The 19189-nt window shown below is 42.1% G+C and overlaps 1 protein-coding gene across 2 annotated transcripts; it reads right to left on the reverse strand.

The window, feature by feature from the left end:
• Positions 1-858: 858 nt before the first annotated feature.
• Positions 859-18904, reverse strand: LOC115106646 (zinc finger protein 845-like). 2 transcript variants are annotated; one of them, XM_029629577.2, is made up of 9 exons: positions 18779-18904; positions 14694-14896; positions 11918-12022; positions 11725-11820; positions 11458-11568; positions 10863-10989; positions 6515-7184; positions 6378-6427; positions 859-5727 (listed from the first exon to the last, which is right to left on the reverse strand). In XM_029629577.2, the coding sequence occupies exons 1-9, from the start codon at positions 18801-18803 to the stop codon at positions 2813-2815; spliced, it is 4302 nt and encodes a 1433-aa protein (XP_029485437.2). In that variant the 5' UTR covers positions 18804-18904; the 3' UTR covers positions 859-2812. The 2 variants fall into 2 exon arrangements, with proteins under 2 accessions (XP_029485437.2, XP_029485438.1); XM_029629578.2 differs by lacking the exon at positions 6515-7184 and having other exon boundaries at positions 5639-5727.
• Positions 18905-19189: the final 285 nt, after the last annotated feature.

The raw sequence follows: 19189 nt of genomic DNA on the forward strand, positions 1-19189 counted from the left end.
GGTCAAGTGAAGGGAAAAACTCCCTTACCTGGTAGAAATGCAGAGGCTCAAAAGGGATGTGTGTCTATTGAGCCTGGTGAGAGGTGAGATTTGGATGCTCCTTCTTGTTCGTTATCGTGTAGCTCCCCCCTCTGGAGTGGGAAAACGTAGACGTTGAGTGTGCATCCAAGGCAGCAATCGTCGCATCGGACTATGTAGTGTTTGCGGTCAGCAGAGCACACATCCTATCCATTTCACTGAATGTTTCACCTTTTTCCTCTGAACTCAGTTATGTTTTGTAGTACTACGATTGATCCGAGCCGTGTGCAAATGTGTATGGCACATTGAAGTTGAATATGGGGATAATCTCCTTTAAACAACTGTTAATTCTGCAGCTGTGCATTCAATATGTGCGGGGTCATGTAAGTGTCAGGCACGTAACGGAAAACAAAAGTGTTTCACTATACGAGTGACAAGTTCTTCCTCGTTTCAATCATTTTGTTTTTTTATTTGGGTGTGGTGTTTAAATAACACGACCCATACTTTCTGTGACCATTCATTACTGGATAGTATATCGACACATTGGGGCATTGTGAGACATTTTTTTAGAGAAAGGGCATTGGCAAAATTAGAGCCTGTATCCTTCTGGTCCATAAACCAGTGCTTGGACCACTGCGCCAGCAGGGGTCAGGGCGCCATTCTTGTTTTTAATATGAAGCTGTTGAGTTAGTGATTTAGAGTAGAAAACAATGGCGATTCGTTAATACTGTTGAAAAACAAAAGCTGCATTGGAATTCAAAATGACAACCTTGTGTGTCACAAACCGCGTCCAACGCCCACCATCTACGCTGAGCAAAAAAATATAAACCAAACATGCAACAATTTCAAAGATTTTACTACAGTTCATGTAAAGAAATCAGTCAATTGAAATAAATTCATTAGGCCCGAAATGATGGATTTCACATAACTGGGCATATAGATATGCATCTGATGATAACAAATACCTTAATAATAAAATAAAAAGATAGGGGCGTGGATCAGAAAACGAGTCAGTGCCTGGTGTGACCACTATTTGCCTCATGCAGCGCAACACATTTCCTTCGCATAGAGTCGATCAGGCTGTTGTTTGTGGCCTGTGGAATGTTGTCCCACTCCTCTTAAATGGGTATGCTAGATATTGGCCGACACTGGAACACGCTGTCGTACACGTCTCTCTCGAGCATCCCAAACATGCTCAATGGGTGACATGTCTGGTGAGTATGCAGGCCATGGAAGAGCTGCAACATTTTTAGATTCCAGGAAGTGTGTACAGATCCTTGCGACAATGGGGCTGTGCATTACCATGCTGAAAAATTAGGTGATGGCGGCGGATGACTGGCACGACAATTGGCCTCAGGATCTTGTCACGGTATCAACTCTGTGCATTCAAATTGCCATCGATAAAATGCAGTTGTGTTTGTTGTCTGTAGTTTATGCCTGCCCATACCATAACCCCACCAGCAACATGGGGCACACTGTTCACAATGATGACATCAGGAAACTGCTCGCCCACATGACGTCATACACGTGGGTCTGCCATCTGCCATCATTACGGTTGAAACAGGGATTCATCCGTGAAGAGCACAGCGTGCAGCGAATTAATGGTGAGCATTTGCCCACTGAATTCGGTTCCGACGCCAAACTGCAGTCATGTCAAGACCCTGGTGAGGACGATAAGCACCACAGTTTGTGCAGAAATCCTTCGGTTGTGCAAACCCAAAGTTTCATCAGCTGTCCGGGTGGCTGGTCTCAGACGATCCCGCAGGTGAAGAAGCCGGATGTGGAGGTCCTGGGCTGGCGTGGTTACACATGGTCTGCGGTTACGAGGCCGGTTGGACGTACTGCCTAATTCTCTAAAACGACTTTGGAAGCAGCTTATGGTAGAGAAATGAACATTAAATTCTCTGGCAACAGCTCTGGGGGACATTCCTGAACATAGGTAATAGACCCATTTCCCGGCCGGGTCGTGAAGTTGCAGTGCGCAGTTCTTCCTCAGATCGGGGATTGACAATACAACAACATCCAACTTCAGATGCAGCTTATGCAAGTTAACAAACATGTAGTCCGATGGTTATCGTCTACAACGTCACAGATGTCTTCCGAGGATGAACTACCTAGCAAGCTACCAAGCCAGCAAGGTCAAATATCACAAATAGAGCTTGATAAAAGCCAGAAGAATAATACTCTCCTTGAACATAGTTACAGCCACCAGTCTTGTGTTTTCATAGTCATTACTATTAAGTTTGTCAAGGTCCCGACATCTGCGTGTAAATATTCTGCTAGAGGGCTTTTTTTTAACACGAGAATGCGTGTGCATCACTCAAAGGTGACGTTTGTTTGTATAAACCAAACATGTCTCTATTCAAAGAGAATAAAATAAGAACCAAAATCACAAGTGAAATGGTGAAGGTCGGGAATTACAATTACTCAATCTTCAAGCAAACTTGTTCTCGTATATATTTTTTTTCAGCTGACCATGCCTAAATTGTTGATGTCTGCTCCAACCATGTTTTGAAAGTCTTCCTTCCCACAAGCTTAATACTGAAAAGGCTTCTCCTTTGAGTGAGTAAACATATGTCCTTGTAGCTGTTTATTCGTGATAAAGCGTTCTTGGCACAAAGTGCACGCAAATGGCTGCTCTTCTGTATGAAGGAGTTGGTGGGTTTTCAAACTACCCTTCAAAGGAAAGTGTTTGCTACAATCCGTGCAAGGATTCTGCTCTCCAGCGTGTACTCGCTAATGTCTTTTCAGAGTGGGGCATTTTTTCTTATGCTTCTTCATATTAAACTTCAGCTTAAAAAAAAAATCCACAGTCGCGGCACTGGTAAGGGAGTTGATCATGTTGGGACTTGAGGTGCTTTCTCACTAAATATGGACTGTTGAAAGTCTTGTTACACAAACAGCATTTTCTGGCTTTGGAGGAAGGCGTAAAATGACACTTTGCCTTGTGTTCCCTCAAATTGAACTTCCTCTTGAAATGTTCTCCACAGTCGAGGCACTGGTAAGGGAGCTGGTCATGTTTGGAATTCAGGTGCTTTCTCATTAAATATGCACTATGGAAGATTTCATGACACACGTGGCACGTCCTGGCTTTGGAGGACTGTCTTGGGGTAGGACGAACATTAGAAGTGTCTGGGCTCTGGGTTGAAGTGCCATGGGCCTGGGATGTCTTATACTCAAAAGATGTTGTAGACAGGTTATCCTCTCCTGGTTGAGCTGCCTCCTCGCGCCCAATCTGCTGATGTTTTTGTAAGTCCTTCTGATTCCCTAGAAAACTTGCTCTAGTATGTTTTTCCAGGTAACAACGCCTAAATTGTTGATGTCTGCTCCAGCCTTGTTTCGTTTTGAAGGTTTTCCCACAAGCTGAACACTGAAAAGGCTTTTCCCTTGTGTGAGTAAACACATGTCTTTTTAGGTGTTTATTTGTGATAAAGCGTTGTTGGCACAAAGTGCACGCAAATGGCCGCTCTCCTGTATGAAGGCGTTGATGGATTTTCAGACTACCCTTGCAAGTAAAACATTTGCCACAATCCGTGCAAGGAAAAGGCTGCTCTCCTGTATGTACTTGCAAATGTCTTTTCAATCGGCACAGAGATGGGAAGTCTTTACCACATGTATCACATAGATAGGTTGAAGGCTGGGGGATATTTGTCTCATGTTCCCTTGGTGCCAGCGAGCTGCTGCCATCTGCTGGATCAACATCCCTTTGGTGCTGGTTTGGGTTGACTCCCTCACTTGACACCCTCGAGTCTTGCTGTTGTCTCTGAACGTGCTGCAGCGTTGATTCAGAAGTATTCTTAACACACAAAGGACACTTTCTGGAGCCCAAATGAATGTCAGAATGTTTCTGTAGTTCAGATTTGCTTTGGAATGTCTCCCCGCAAACAAGGCACACGTACGTACGTACATCATGTTGGAATTTCATATGTTTTCTCAGATTCTCTCCATTTTCAAACGTTTCATTACACAAAAGACATGTTTCATAATGGTTGGCTATTGTGGAGGATTGCCCTTGAATTGTGAGAGCATTGGAGGTTGTTGGGTTCTGGGGTGTTGTGTTGAAGGACTGGGGTATCTCCATCCCATTTTCCACTATTAGAGTCATGTTGGTCTCTTGGTGACCCCCCCTAGGTGCCTGCTGTTGGTTCACCTGGTTATACCACTTAAGCTGAGAGAGCTTAAAAGTCTTACCACACTCACAACAAGTGAGAAGCCTCTTTGCCGCTGAGCAAACTTTTTCATGTTTCAGCAAGTGAGAATTTTTGTAGAAATGGTCTCCACAGCCGAGACACTGGTAAGGGAGCAGATCATGTTTGGATTTGAGGTGCTTTCTCATTAAATGTACACTAACAAAAGTCTTGTGACACACACGGCATGTTCTGGCCTTGGACAACTGTGTTGGAGTGGGTTTATGGCACTCTTTCTGATGTTCTTTCAAATTAAACTTCTTCCTGAAGTTTTCTCCACAGTGGAGGCATTGGTAAGGGAGCTGAGCATGTTTGGAATTCAGGTGCTTTTTCATGAAATGTATAGTGTCAAAAGTTTTGTGACACAAACGGCACGTTCTGGCTCTGGAAGACTCCTTTCGAGTGGGAAGGACATTGGAAGTGTCGTCGGGCTGGGATGTCTCTGTCCCATCCTCAAAAGATGGCATCGACGTGTTGTCCTCTTCAAATTGAGCTGGCTCTTCAAACACATTCTGCAGATGTTTCTGTAAGTCTTCCTGACGTTCAAAGCTTTGCAAACACTTGGTGCACTGGTAAGTGTGAGATCTCATGTGTTTTGTCAAATTGCTTGCTTCAATGAAAGTTTTGTCACACAGAGAGCAAGAGAGGAGACTCTTGACCACCAAGCACTCTTTTTTATGCTCCTTCAAATGAAAATTCCTTTGGAAATTTCCTCCACAGCCCGGGCACTGGTAAGGGAGTTGATCATGTTTGGATTTGAGGTGCTTTCTCATTAAATATGCACTGTCAAAAGTCTTGTTACACAAACTGCAATTTCTGGCTTTGGAAGACTGATCTGGAGTGGGACAAATGTTGGAAGTTGTTGAGCTCGCCGCCAAGCACAATTTCTTATGTTCCTTTAAATGAAACTTCCTCTTGAAATGTTCTCCACAGTCGCAGCACTGGTAAGGGAGCTGATCGTGTTTGGAATTCAGGTGCTTTCTCATTAAATATGAACTTTGGAAAGTTTCCTGACACACATGGCAAGTTCTGGCTTTGGAAAACTCTTTTGGATTGGGACGAACGTTAGAAGTTGTTGGGCTCAGGGGCGAAGTGCCATTGGGCTGGGATGTCTCGATCCCATCCTCAAAAGATGTTGCAGACATGTTATCCTCTTCAAAAGATGCCGTAGACATGTTGTCCTCTTCTGGTTGAGTTGCCACCTCACACCTAATCTGTTGATGTTTGTGTAAGTCCTCATGATGTTCAAAGCCTTGCAAACACTGGGTACACTGGTAAGGACTCTGCTCAGTATGAGATCTCATGTGTGCCGTCAAATCCTTTGCTCCAATGAAGGTCTTCCTACAAAAGGAGCACATTTTGACCCGCTTGCTTCTAGTAGACTGCCCAATTACATGGGATAGGTCAGGGGCCAAAGAATACTGAGGCATACTGTCAAAAGGTTCTCTGTTCTGTCCACTGCACTCCTCTGAGTGAATGTCCTTGACGTGGTGGTGCAGTGTCTCTTCCTCTAGGCCTCTACCTAGAGTTGAAAAAAAAAATAGTGATCTCAAAACATGGCAAAATCTGGGAGAACAAGTAAGGGTCAAACGGTTATAGATACACTGTCTGGCTAAGACATGCAAATTGCTTTAACTTTAGCAGCCATAGGTTTTATGCTATTAACAAAATTGCCAAATGTGTGACTTTTTGAACGTGCATTCCAAGGCAAGTGATTGAAGGGGAAGTACTTTAAAACTTAATGTCAGATGGTTTCTCTCCCTGATAGTCGTCTATGGGCCGGGATAAACTGTAATCCATGGTTTGGTTTTCTTTAAACAGCCACTACAATCTCCAGCTAACTTTAGCCACCCTAGCTAAAAATCAATGGGAGGGGTATCTGGTGCCTGATATACATGAGTTGGCCATTATTTTCAACAGGCACCCTACCACTCCCATTCATTGTTGGCAAGCGGTGACTGAAATTAGCTGAATTTTGTAGAAAACTGAACCAGGGATTACAGTTTCTCCTGGCCTATAGTATACTTTCAGGGTGAGAAACCATCCGGCATCACGTTGTAAAATACTGAGCTTACCATTAACGTATTATAAACGTTGAGCCAAATATCACTTTAAGAAGCAGATTCTGTATAAAATTGGGAGCCTGAATCATAGCTAGGATGATTTTCCTACCAGCTTTCCTTTTCTTGGAAGCATCATCGTCTGAGGTTACACTGTCTTGTCTGAAAAAGACCAAATTGAAGGAGCGTTAGGATTGTAATGGAAGATTACCAGTAGCAAGAATTGTTTCCAGTATAATACATTCTTACTCAGTCTCTGGTGGTGGCTGTCCATTGGCATTCCTCTTACTTTCTGGAGATATGACCCATCCTGCTCTCTGTCCTTGGGATCGCCCTTTTTTCATTTGAAGCCTCTTTCTCCTCAATGTTGGACTCAATGTTGGAGATGACACAAGTAACGGCATATCAGTCATGTCAAGTCGCTGCAGCAGCACCGTGGGCTGACGGAGCAGACAGGAAGTTGACAAACTAGAACTGTCCTGCACTTTCTGTTGGATGCTGTGAGGTTTTTGTATTGATAGCCCACTGTCAGTTTGAGGTTGGTGAAAAGCTCCATCTAGTTCTCTCTCTCTTGCTAACTCTTTGTCAACTGTCTCGTGTTTAAGGTCTCCCTCAGTAGTTTCCTTGTGTATACACACCTCTTCTGAACCTTGAATTTGTAAAGACAAAATCTCAACATTCAAATGTCCGTCTGAATGCACCCCTTCTACGCTCTTCACGTAATCTGACTCCAACAAAGGAAGCATTTCTGAATCGTTGTCAGATGAGGCTGGGCTTTGAATGTTCATATGTTCATATGGCAAAGGTTCCTCCATGGGTTCTGATTTGATCTCTGGGTCAGTTTGATCTGGAAAGATCACAACTGTCTTTAGTGGAGAGAGCGACAGCGATGAGAGGATGTAGTCGACCGAAGATTGAGCTGAGACAGGAAGACAAGGAAAGTCCATGTCAAACAAACCCTGGTTCATCTTTTTTAGTTTTAGGGACACAAACCAATGTCTTTTTATGGCATTGATAATAAACAACCAGCAGTTACATGATACTAGAGGTTGACCGATTAATCGGAATGTCCGATTTAATTAGGGCCGATTTCAAGTTTTCATAACAATCGGAAATCGGTATTTTTGGACACCGATTTTTTTACACCTTTATTTAATCTTTATTTAACTAGGAAAGTCAGCAAAGAAAACATTCTTATTTTCAATTGCCGGACTAGGAATGGTGGGTTAACTGCCTCATTCAGGGGCAGAACGACAGAATTTCTTTCACCTTGTCAGCTCGGGGGATTCAATTTTGCAACCTTACAGTTAACTCGTCCAACGCTCTAACCACCTGCCTCTCATTGCACTCCACGAGGACACCGCCTGTTATGCGAATGCAGTAAGCCAAGGTAAGTTGCTATCTAGCATTAAACTTATCTTATAAAAAACAATCAATCATAATCACATGGTTTGATGATATTACTAGTTTATCTAGCGTGTCCTGCGTTGCATATAATCGATGCGGTGCGTATCCTTGCTACAAGGTGTACCTAACCATGAACATCAATGCCTTTCTTAAAATCAATACACAGAAGTACATATTTTTAAACCTGCATATTTAGCTGAAAGAAATCCAGGTTAGCAGGCAATATTAAACAGGTGAAATTGTGTCACTTCTCTTGCGTTCATTGCACGCAGAGTCAGTGTATATGCAACAGTTTGGCCCGCCTAATTTGCCAGAATTTTACGTAATTATGACATAACATTGAAGGTTGTGCAATGTAACAGGAATATTTAGACTAATGGATGCCACCCATTAGATAAAATACGGAACGGTTCCGTATTTCACTGAAAGAATAAACGTCTTGTTTTCGAGATGATATGGTCGAATCCGGAAACTATTAATGACCTAAGGCTCGTATTTCTGTGTGTTATTATGTTATAACTAAGTCTATGATTTGATAGAGCAGTCTGACTGAGCGGTGGAAGGCAGCAGCAGGCTCGTAAGAACTCATTCAAACAGCACTTTAGTGCATTTTGCCAGCAGCTCTTCGTTGTGCGTCAAGCATTTGCGCTGTTTATGACTTCAAGCCTATCAAGTCCCGAGATGAGGCTGGTGTAACCAATGTGAAATGGCTATCTATTTAGCGGTGTGCGAGCTAAGTGTTTCAAACGTCACTCGCTCTGAGACTTGGAGTGGTTGTTCCCCTTGCTCTGCATGGGTAACGCTGCTTCGAGGGTGGCTGTTGTCGTTGTGTTCCTGGTTCGAGCCCAGGGAGGAGCGAGGAGAGGGACAGAATCTATACTGTTACACTGGCAATACTAAAGTGCCTATAAGAACATCCAATAGTCAAAGGTTAATGAAATACAAATGGTATAGAGAGAAATAGTCCTATAATTCCTATAATAACTACAACCTAAAACTTCTTACCTGGGAATATTGAAGACTCATGTTAAAAGGAACCACCAGCTTTCATATGTTCTGCGCAAGGAACTTAAACGTTAGCTTTCTTACATGGCACATATTGCACTTTTACTTTCTTCTCCAACACTTTGTTTTTTGCATTATTTAAACCAAATTGAACATGTTTCATTATTTATTTGAGACTAAATTGATTTTATTTATGTATTACATTAAGTTAAAATAAGTGTTCATTGTTCATTCAGTATTGTAATTGTCATTATTAATGAATTGGTATCGGCTTTTTACGTCCTCCAATAATCGGTATCGGTATCAGCATTGAAAAATCATAATCGGTTGACCTCTATATGATATAGTGGTGAACGATAGTTACCGGAGTTGTAACTCCAATTCTATGAGTGGGGCGGAGCCCCATGAGGGAGCTCTGCTCCTAGTGGTTTGAATAGCCTGAGAGATAATTATGCACACACCTGCAGCCAATGGGAGCACAGGTGTCCCTATATAAAGCGGACGCTTCCCCTCAATCAGCCTCCCAAAAAATTATCTTCCGCAAGACTGGGGGTCGGCAGGGCCTTAAGTCCTATGGGGCTCTGCTCCACTCATAGAACTGGAGATAACACTCCGGTAACTATCGTTCTATATCGTAGAGCGGAGCCCCATAGGGGAGCTCTGCTACTAGTGGTTTAAGGTGGAGCGCAAACGCTCCGAAATGTACTTTCCGCCGAGCCTAAGACTTCCAACTTAATGAAAAGGTCGGGCCCAGCAATGGCTGCGACCACACTGTGTCACAATATACTGTGTCCTCAGTACAATCCGCCCCACTCAGTCCAGAGACGTAGTCAATGGTTAGTGGGCAGATAAACAGAATATGAGCCTTACTAATCTGAACCAGCAGATGGATGATACTTCAATATCCTGTCAATATTCAATGATTGGTCTAATAGGACTGTAATACTAGTTACAGGAACTATTTCCCTCATCCTTCCGCCCAAACATAGTCATAGACCTGTGGGCAGGTTAGAATACATGACCTCTACTGTATTGATCTCTCAGTCAGGAGTCATGTCACATAGTCACCCGAACAGGTAAAAGCGGACCTGAAGGAAACCAGTCCATCGGTCCTGCAGTTTTTCCACTTAGTTTAAGTCCTCCAATCCGCTTTGCTGAGTACAGACTGAACCATGGTTAGAAGACATATCATACTGATTTCTCAGACGACATGACGACATGAGACCCAAGAGTGTCATGACCGAATGCGCCATCACTGTGTGATTCGGATGAAACCTTCGTAGGGCTAGCAACAGGGCAGCCCGACAAGGATCTGAAGTTCGAGCCTTCATAGTCACATAGTCTAGCTGCAATCCCAGATAGACAATCCGATGACTGAGCCAAGGTGCACTCTCTTTCCCCAATTCACAGCAAACCCCCACACGCGTGCGATGAATCACAGTCTGTGTCGTGTGTGCGATCGCCAGCTCTGCTGATGAGGCGAGACCAGTAGGCCGTCTAGGTAGGCCACGTCCCTTATCCGCTGACGACGCGACGGTTCGATTGCCGCCTCCATGCATTTGGAAAAGGTGCGAGGTGCCAGGGTGAACCCGAATGGCATTCTCACATACTCGTACCCCTTGGGAGGCGAAACGCAGAAACTTCCTGTGACGCGGATGTACCGGCACATGGAAGTACACGTCCTTTAGGTCTATGTTTATACAAAAGTCTGTTGTGGACACATTCCAGCAGATGCTTTGTCGTAAGCATTCGAAAGGGCCCTTTGTGGCTACACTATCGTTGAGAATGTGTAGATCCAGTATTGGCCTCATTCCCCCCCTCGTCTATTTTGGCACTAGGAAGTAGGGCGAGTATAGCCCGTTGTTCCTTTGCTCGCGGGAATGTACTGTGACCGCGCCTCCTTCGCCAAAAGTTCCATAATCTCTGCAGTGAGAACGGCGACTTTCTCTGGCGATTTCCTCACCAACGTCCCAGGCTGCTCTTTAACACCTCATCCACATTACTCTTTGGTTGTCATGGAAAAGAGGTTCTCTTGTGACAAAAGTCAATTGGAACAGTCTTTATTATACAAACAACACGTTGGTGTTGTTCCCCTATGGGGCGGAGCTCCACGATATAGAACAGTGAGTTCAAGTTTGCTTATTTTTATGTCATACATTAAAGCTCAGAGTAACATAGCTCTTACCGTTGGTGTCCACATATTCATATGTGTTGTTTTGGTACTGGAGTAGGGTCTTCAAAGGCTCGGGGTGACACACAAACTGCACACAGTCCTCCAGGATAGAAGGGTCAGGAAGAAACCAAGATGCAGTCTAATGGAAAGAGGAATGGCAATGATCCCCATTTCTATAATATCATCTGAATTAATATTTTATATGAAACCAGTTAATAGAAACATCTCTCTATGGATGTTGCATTCTACCATAATTGGATCCAATGAATAGACATTTGGCATTTATATAATTTAAACATTTGGTTTAAACCATAGAGTTGGATAGAGGGCACATCTTCGCAGTGGCGGCATTGAGGGCTATCTCCATTTTAAAGTAGCCAATTTCTTCTTCTACTTCTATTAGTGTTTTGACAGTCTGTAAACAAACTGAAAGGGTATGTACTGCCACCTGGAGCATGTTTTCTGAATAGGTATAAAGCCTGCTTACCCAAAGTGGAACACTGTCACCTTTGGTCCAACCACTACCAACCAATTTGTATAGGATCCCTTTGTACAGTGATTGTTGTATGAAAGTAGACTGATGATGGCAATAACATTAGCATGGTACCTGTTGAAGGGTTGGTGTTGGAAGTAACTTCTCCAGCCTAGACAGGAACTCCCACACCAGACTCTGCAGTGCGGAGTCATACTTGAGGCCGAATTCCTCTGAATAAACATTCTAGAAAACAAACAAGAACATTATGTCCATGCTTTTGAATTAAAACAATGATCTACAATGCATGTGAAAGTATTCATACCTTTCACATTTTGGTAACCTTATAAAGAAAAATGTCACAAATAATTGATCAGCTACACAGTCAGTGACAACACTGACCTGGAAGAAGTGTTCTCTCTCAATTGGGTCTTCTAGCAGGCTTTGAATCAGCTTCAGGAAGTTGGATTCTGATGCCTCCACCTCTGGATCAGGAATCTACAGCAAGCATTGAACAGTCAGTCAATTTAACTAGCCAACGTTAAACAACAGCAAAGTTATCAGTCTTGATATTTCACTGAGTAGCAGCACTCACCTCCTTTTCCCTATGAGTGATGACACAGGATCTAAGCCTGTTCAGGTGTGGCTGGATGGTGTCGGGGTCAGCTAGGTGATCTGTGCGACACAACTCCAGAACCAGCTGATGGGAGTAAAAAAATACAATTCATTATTATTTACACCAACCTGCAAGTAAGAGACTATGGGATGTCTTAATTTGTTAAACAAATCAAAATATATTTTATATCTTAGATTCTTCAAAGTAGCCACCCTTTGCCTTGAAGACAGCCTTGCACACTTTTGGCATTCTCTCAACCATTTTCACCTGGAATACTTTTCCAACAGTCTTGAAGGAGATCCCACATATGCTGAGCACTTGCTGGCTGCTTTTCCTTCACCCCCAGACCAACTCATCCCAAACCATCTCAATTGGGTTGAGGTCAGGTGATTGTGGAAGCCAGGTCATCTGATGCAGCTCTCCATCACTCTCCTTCTTTGTCAAATAGGCCTTACACAGCCTAGAGGTGCGTTTTGGGTCATTGTCGTGTTGAAAAACAAATTATAGTCCCACTAAGCCCAAAACCAGATGGGATGACGTATCGCTGCAGAATGTGTCCTGAATTCAAAATAAGTGTGCCTTGAATTCTAAATAAATCACAGACAGTGTCACCAGCAAAGCTCCCCCACACCATCACACCTCCTCCTCCATGCTTCACGGTGGGAACCACACATGCGGAGATCATCTGTTCACCTACTCTGCGTCTCACATCGAGGTTGGAATCAAAAATCTAAAATTTGAACTCATCAGACCAAAGGACAGATTTCCACCAGTCTAATGTCCATTTCCCGTGTTTCTCAGCCCAAGCAAGTCTCTTCTTCTCATTGGTGTCCTTTAGTAGTGGTTTCTTTGCAGCAATTCGACCATGAAGGTCTGATTCATGCAGTCTCCTCTGAACAGTTGATGCTGAGATGTGTCTGTTACTTGAACTCTGAAGCATTTATTTGCTCTGCAATTTCTGAGTCTGGTAACTCTAATGAACATTTTCTCCCCTGCAGGTGTAACGCTTGGTCTTCCTTTCCTGTATCTGTCCTCATGAGAGCAAGTTTCATCATAGCGCTTGATGGTTTTTGCGACTGTACTTGAAGAAACTTTCAAAGTTCTTGAAATGTTCCGTATTGACTGACCTTCATTTCTTAATTAAAGTAATGATGGACAGTTTTTTTCTCGTTGATTATTTGAGCTGTTCTGGCCATCATATGGACTTCGTATTTTACCAAATAGGCTATCGTCTGTATACCAACCCTACCTTGTCACAGCACAACTGATTGGCTCAAACGCATTGAGGTAAGAAATTCCACAAATGTACTTTTAACAAGGTACACCTGTTGATGTTGAGATGTGTCTGTTACTTGAACTCTGTGAAGTATTTATTTGGGCTGCAATCTGAGGTGCAGTCAACTCTAATGAATTTGTCCTCTGCAGCAGAGGTAACTCTGGGTCTTCCTTTCCTGTGGCTGTTCTCATGAGAGCCAGTTTCATAATAGCGCTTGATGGTTTTTGCAATTGCACTTGAAGAACCATTCAAAGTTCTTGACATTTTCCGGATTGACTGACATGTCTAAAAGTAATGAAGGACTGTCATTTATTTTTGCTTATTTGAGCTGTTCTTGCCATAATATGGACTTGGTCTTTTACTAAATCTGTATACCAAATCTTCTGTATACCATCCTTACCTTGTCACAACACAAATGATTGGCTCAAATGCATTAAGGAGAAAATAAATTCCACAAATTAACTTTTAACAAGGCACACCTGTTAATTTAAATGCATTCCAGGTGACTGCCTCATGAAGCTGATTGAGAGAATGCCAAGAGTGTGCAAAGCTGAATCTCAAATATAAAATAAATACTGTTTAACACTTTATTTGTTACTACAATATTCCATATGTTATTTCACCCCGTCTTCACTATTATTCTACAATGTAGAAAATAGTACAAATAAAGAAACACCCTGGAATGAGTAGGTGTGTCCAAACATTTGACTGGTACTGTATATATGTATAACTTTAAGAGCTGGATTGCCTGTCATTGCAATTTGTTTATTTTCTTTTGAGCTTGTTAGCATATTTAGCTAGCAGCCTCCCAGGAAATTCGCTATTGCTTGTGCTCATTCTGTTAGCATTCTGGTAATAGACACCCAATGTTTTTTTTGCGTTTTTGGAGCCCCCTTGTGTACTAAGCCAGTAATACTGTAAATCCCAGGGTGAGATTTATTTATTTTAAAAATGTATTTTACCTTTATTTAACTAGGCAAGTCAGTTAAGAACAAATTCTTATTTTCAATGACGGCCTAGGAACAGTGGGTTAACGGCCTTGTTCAGGGGCAGAATGACACATTTATACCTTGTCAGCTTGGGGATTCGATCTTTCAAGCTTTCGGTTACTAGTCCAACGCTCTAACCACTAGGATACCTGGCGCCAATATGAGCATCTGAATACCTTCCAACCTTAATGTGTAGATGGGTGAGAAAAAAATATATTTAATCCATTTTGAATTCAGGCTGTAACAACAAAATGTGGAGTAAGTTAAGAGGAATTAATACTTTCTGAAGGCCCTGTATGTAGTTTGTGACCTCACCCCCTGTACTTGAACAAGTGTCCCCCTGTACTTGAACAAGTGTCCCCCCTGTACTTGAACAAGTGTCCCCCCTGTACTTGAACAAGTGTCCCCCCTGTACTTGAACAAGTGTCCCCCCTGTACTTGAACAAGTGTCCCATCCCTCCTCTCCTTTTCCATCCATGCCATCTCTCACCTGTGCCCGCAGCCCCATGATGAGTTGGACTCGCTCTCTGTAACTCATCAGATCAGGAACTACCTCCAACACAGTGGTGACAAACTCCTCCACCAAGCCATAGTCCATTATGTCTCTCCGCTGAACAACTTGCCACAGAGCTGCAGACGCCAGACGCAGTGGAGGAACAAAAAGACGCAAAGACGACAGTGGAAGAGGTCCATCTACAGAAACACAAATTCAGATAGTTAGCTAGATGACAAATACCTTAGAAAATACTTACATGAAGATAATTTCATAATAATAAGCCATCTTTGATCGATTTTCTTGTTGTTAAACAAGGCTTTAAAAAAATGATGTAAAATAATATTGATTGTATTTTTCCAGAGGCAATCTGCAGTCACCCCACTGCTGGAGAAATGTAACCACTCTCAATACAACCACTCTCAGATACAGCCCGAACTGTGATGTCGTAGGGAGTTGTAGTTTCCAACATGACAATTTTCAACATAGTTTAAAACGTGGTAATTAACTACAATGAAAATAAAAGAGAGCCGCACTCTAGGAGCTCAGATGCAAAAATGTAATTGCCAACGTTTCGACAGCCAAGCTGTCTTCATCAGGGTATACCCTGACAACGTTGGTAATGACATTTTTGCATCTGAGCTCCTAGAGTGTGCGGCTCTCTTTTATTTTCAAGTTTTCTACTCCGCTAGCCAGCACCTCGTCTAAATAGGTGTGCGTTTATTTTTCTTCTAAATTAACTACAATGACCATTACCCATTGTGCATCTACTTGTCCTGTCTGTGTTTCTTTTACGCCTTCTACGGAAAAGACCAGAATGCGCATCGTGAGGGGATATCGAGAGCAGCTGTTGTTTCGCGAGGCATCTCTACCTGAAAATACATGATCAAAGTGATTGACAGTTGGTATTCAACACTCATAAAAGTGGTCTTATTTACTTTGAAGAACTACAAAATAGTGATTCTGTCAGACTGCATAGGAAGCGGCTCTATAGAGATCACTTAGAATGAAATTATAGTCATCAAATAATATGCACAACTGAAATACTTTAGTAAAGTAATGTGAATAAATGATGGTTAATAAGTGATAAGCAGTAATGGGCATCACTACCATCATGGGACTTTTATTCATTGTTTATTCGGTGTTGTTACAGCATTCAACCCAAATCAAAAACCATGATTTCTTTTTAAAAAATAATCGAAAAATAATACTCTTTGATGTAAAGTCCCCTGTTTAGGGAACCTGAGTGGTTCTGGAACCGTTTCCGACCTACATTTTCGCTTATAAATCTATCAGTGGACACCGTAGATCAAAATGTCTCACATTGAGCGGTAGCCCTGCGTCTCATGGACACAGGAGTTTGTCTCTTCTGCCTGTATGAAGCAGGATGTGAAATCTGACACCACTTGAAGCTGAGATGTCCCTCGCACCATTTAATTTGCTCTTTCGACTATCCAACTCCTGGCTGAACCCTACGTCACAGCTACTAACAACGCATATGCCTGGAATCCTTACACCATAACGCAGCAGGAGAGTGGTTTCGTCACTGTAGCATATTCAGAGGTCGATTTACTAAGGCTGTCCCCAACTAAAAAAAATATTGTGTCAACCGAAAGTCGTATGTTCTTTCAACCAAATGATTGCTCTAAATGTTTATACATGTATTTTTCCATATGTAGACACACCCTATGTGTTTTAATCAAATCAACAATATGCATTGAGTTTGTATGATGTTTTAAGCTTACGGTTTGATGCCTCAAGAGGGCACCAGAGATCCAGATAACCAGAAGAAGAAGAAAAACCTGACTCAACTATTCTCCTCCCGCTCCTGCTGGCTTTCGCAGATTCGGCCATTACTCTCCTGAAGTTGACGGTAATAGGCTACACGAGGAGTCGGCAACCTTTCTCATGTGGAATGCCAATTTATCTTACCGTTTCTACCGATCTGTGTGCCAGTTATGGTTTTGATATGCACATTTTCGTGACACAGTTTCATTTAATTTATAATGATGTCTTCATACCACAAAAACATTGTCATGTGGTTAATCAAAATTCTATCCAAATCTAAATGAAAAAGCTACAAACCTAAAACATTACTTCTAATGCCATTGACAACTATGTAAAAAATATCCCACATAAAGCCAACAAATAAAAACACTGCAGCCTGCAGGTAGAAAATATCCTGATTAAAATAAATGTCCTATAAATCACATTGGCTACACATGGCCTGTCTGTAACAAACTTGAAACATTGTATCAACTATTAACTTGGGTCAGGCCCGAAGCTTGTGCTAGCAAACTTGCAACATAGTATAAAATATTCTGTGTTCTCAGAGTTTCCCATGCCAGTGAGCTTCTGGACAGACACAGCTGTAGGCTATTTGCGCGAGGGATAAGAAGCCGTGCTTGACTTGGGCAGGAGCTCACTGGAGCTGAGTATCGGCATTTCAAATGTTCTACTGCTTGAGCTCCTGTTCCTCTTTAAGAATATTATCTCAAAAGTATCGTGGAGCTCATGCACCTAAATATAAACAGTACCAGAACCCAAAATGAGTACCAGAACCTATTTCATTCCAAGTCAAGCATTGATTCCACTGGATCAGAGCATGACAGGTCATTAGTGGTGGTGTGTTAAGCCAATCAGAAATACTATCAGATCCCCAAATGGTTACATTTATATGCCTACATTTGCACGCAGGCCAGGTAGCCTATAGACCTACATCTATGCATGCGTGTACTTACTCAACACTGGCAGGAGCACTCCAAAACAAAAAGACAATGTATGTATACATTTACATTACTCATAAATGGAATGAAATAAACCAAAACCTGTTTCTCACAAGTATACCATAGGCTGTGCACTCTGCAAACAATGTGTTCACTCTGACAGTGAGAATGGGAAGGCTGAAATAATAATATTGAATGCATTAAAAGAAATCACCATAACCAAAGTAACAAACATTGTATTAGAAATGATAGGAATAAACGGTAAATGTACTACTGGTGATATATGGAATGGGGAATTGATATACACTAACAATCAAATGCAAACAATTCACACAATAAAGTTATGAAACAATACATATGCACAAATTGGAGAGAGAAGTGCATCTGGGCGAATAGTCAACACAACGTCTACATTGGCCATGCAGAAGTCAGGGCATTCATACTTATTGCGCTTCGCGGAGCAGTGGAGAGCTGTTGTCAATGAAGTGAGTCTGTGTATTATACAGGATGTACCACTCCCACCTACTGTCAACCAATCAGGTCAATGCGGAGCTATACAGAGCCCTCCGTATTGTTACAAAATTTGGGAGGTGCATGGCGATGCAGTACAGAGCTTGATTTGGCCTCTGCATGCCTCCACAATTATGGAGCCTCCGACCACATTTTCGAATCAAGCATATATTGGCTTTTAGTCTAGGCCTCCGCAATGCATTAGTTCACTGAGATGGGCGCAACTATATGCATTTGTTTTAGTCGAGCATTAACAATCTTGGGCGACCAACAGCCTAACGACCAAACAATCGCCCAGTCGACTAATTGGGGTCAGCCCTACGATTTATAGACAGTAATCTAAAATAATTAATAGATTTGAAACAAAAAACACTTTGTCATTGACAGACAATATTAATATGAGATGAAAGGCGAGATCCTAACTAGTTCAGGAAGCCAAGCTAGGGCTCTGAGAAGTTCACAGCAGTGGGGGCAAATGTAATCAAAAGAGACCTTTCAAAAATAGGCACATTTCAAGCCATATTCATACAGAAATATAAAATATTTCTTATTTTCATATTTGTACGGTGTACTTGAGCGTGTCTTCACAAGTGACTACACCTCAGCAATTTTGTTTTTTAAATTTACCAGAAAGGTGAGATTTGTACCTTTCTTGGGAGTACGCAGCATTACTAGTAATCGTTTATGGCCCTCATGATAAATCACGACTTTCGGCGATTACGTAAATTACATTACATGATTACATTCAAGAGGTTTAAATAATATTGTACTACAGATCATTCATGGAAATAAAGCGCTAGCTATTTGCATTTGCAATTTTGCTCTATTGTTTTGTGTTTTATTTACCTTCTTCCTTAAGATGTTTTTGCATGTCGAGCTTCCAGTGTTAACTGTAGTGTATTACTTAACTGGCTTTTTTTGGAAACAAAATGTGCTAACGCCACTCCAGTTTACCAATAAAACCAGGAAGAAACAACGTTACTTCTTCTTTGAGATTTGGTTGACGGGTCGCATCTAAATGTTAAAGTGCATACACCGCCACCTACTGTACTGGAGTGTGAGGCTAGTCACTGCCTACCTAACTACATACAATGATCTTCATTAGTCCTGTTCTTCTAAGAAAGTGAAATAGAGCCCTAGACACCTACTTCCCTCTCCCCAACCCTGTCCATCCTTCTAACCCTTTCACACAATCTCTCCCTAAATATGTTATACAGTTCACAAAATATCAACACATGCGCCACTGTTTCCTCCACT

This window comes from Oncorhynchus nerka, linkage group LG23 (genome assembly GCF_034236695.1).
Source record: "Oncorhynchus nerka isolate Pitt River linkage group LG23, Oner_Uvic_2.0, whole genome shotgun sequence".
Taxonomy (NCBI): Eukaryota; Metazoa; Chordata; class Actinopteri; order Salmoniformes; family Salmonidae; genus Oncorhynchus; species Oncorhynchus nerka.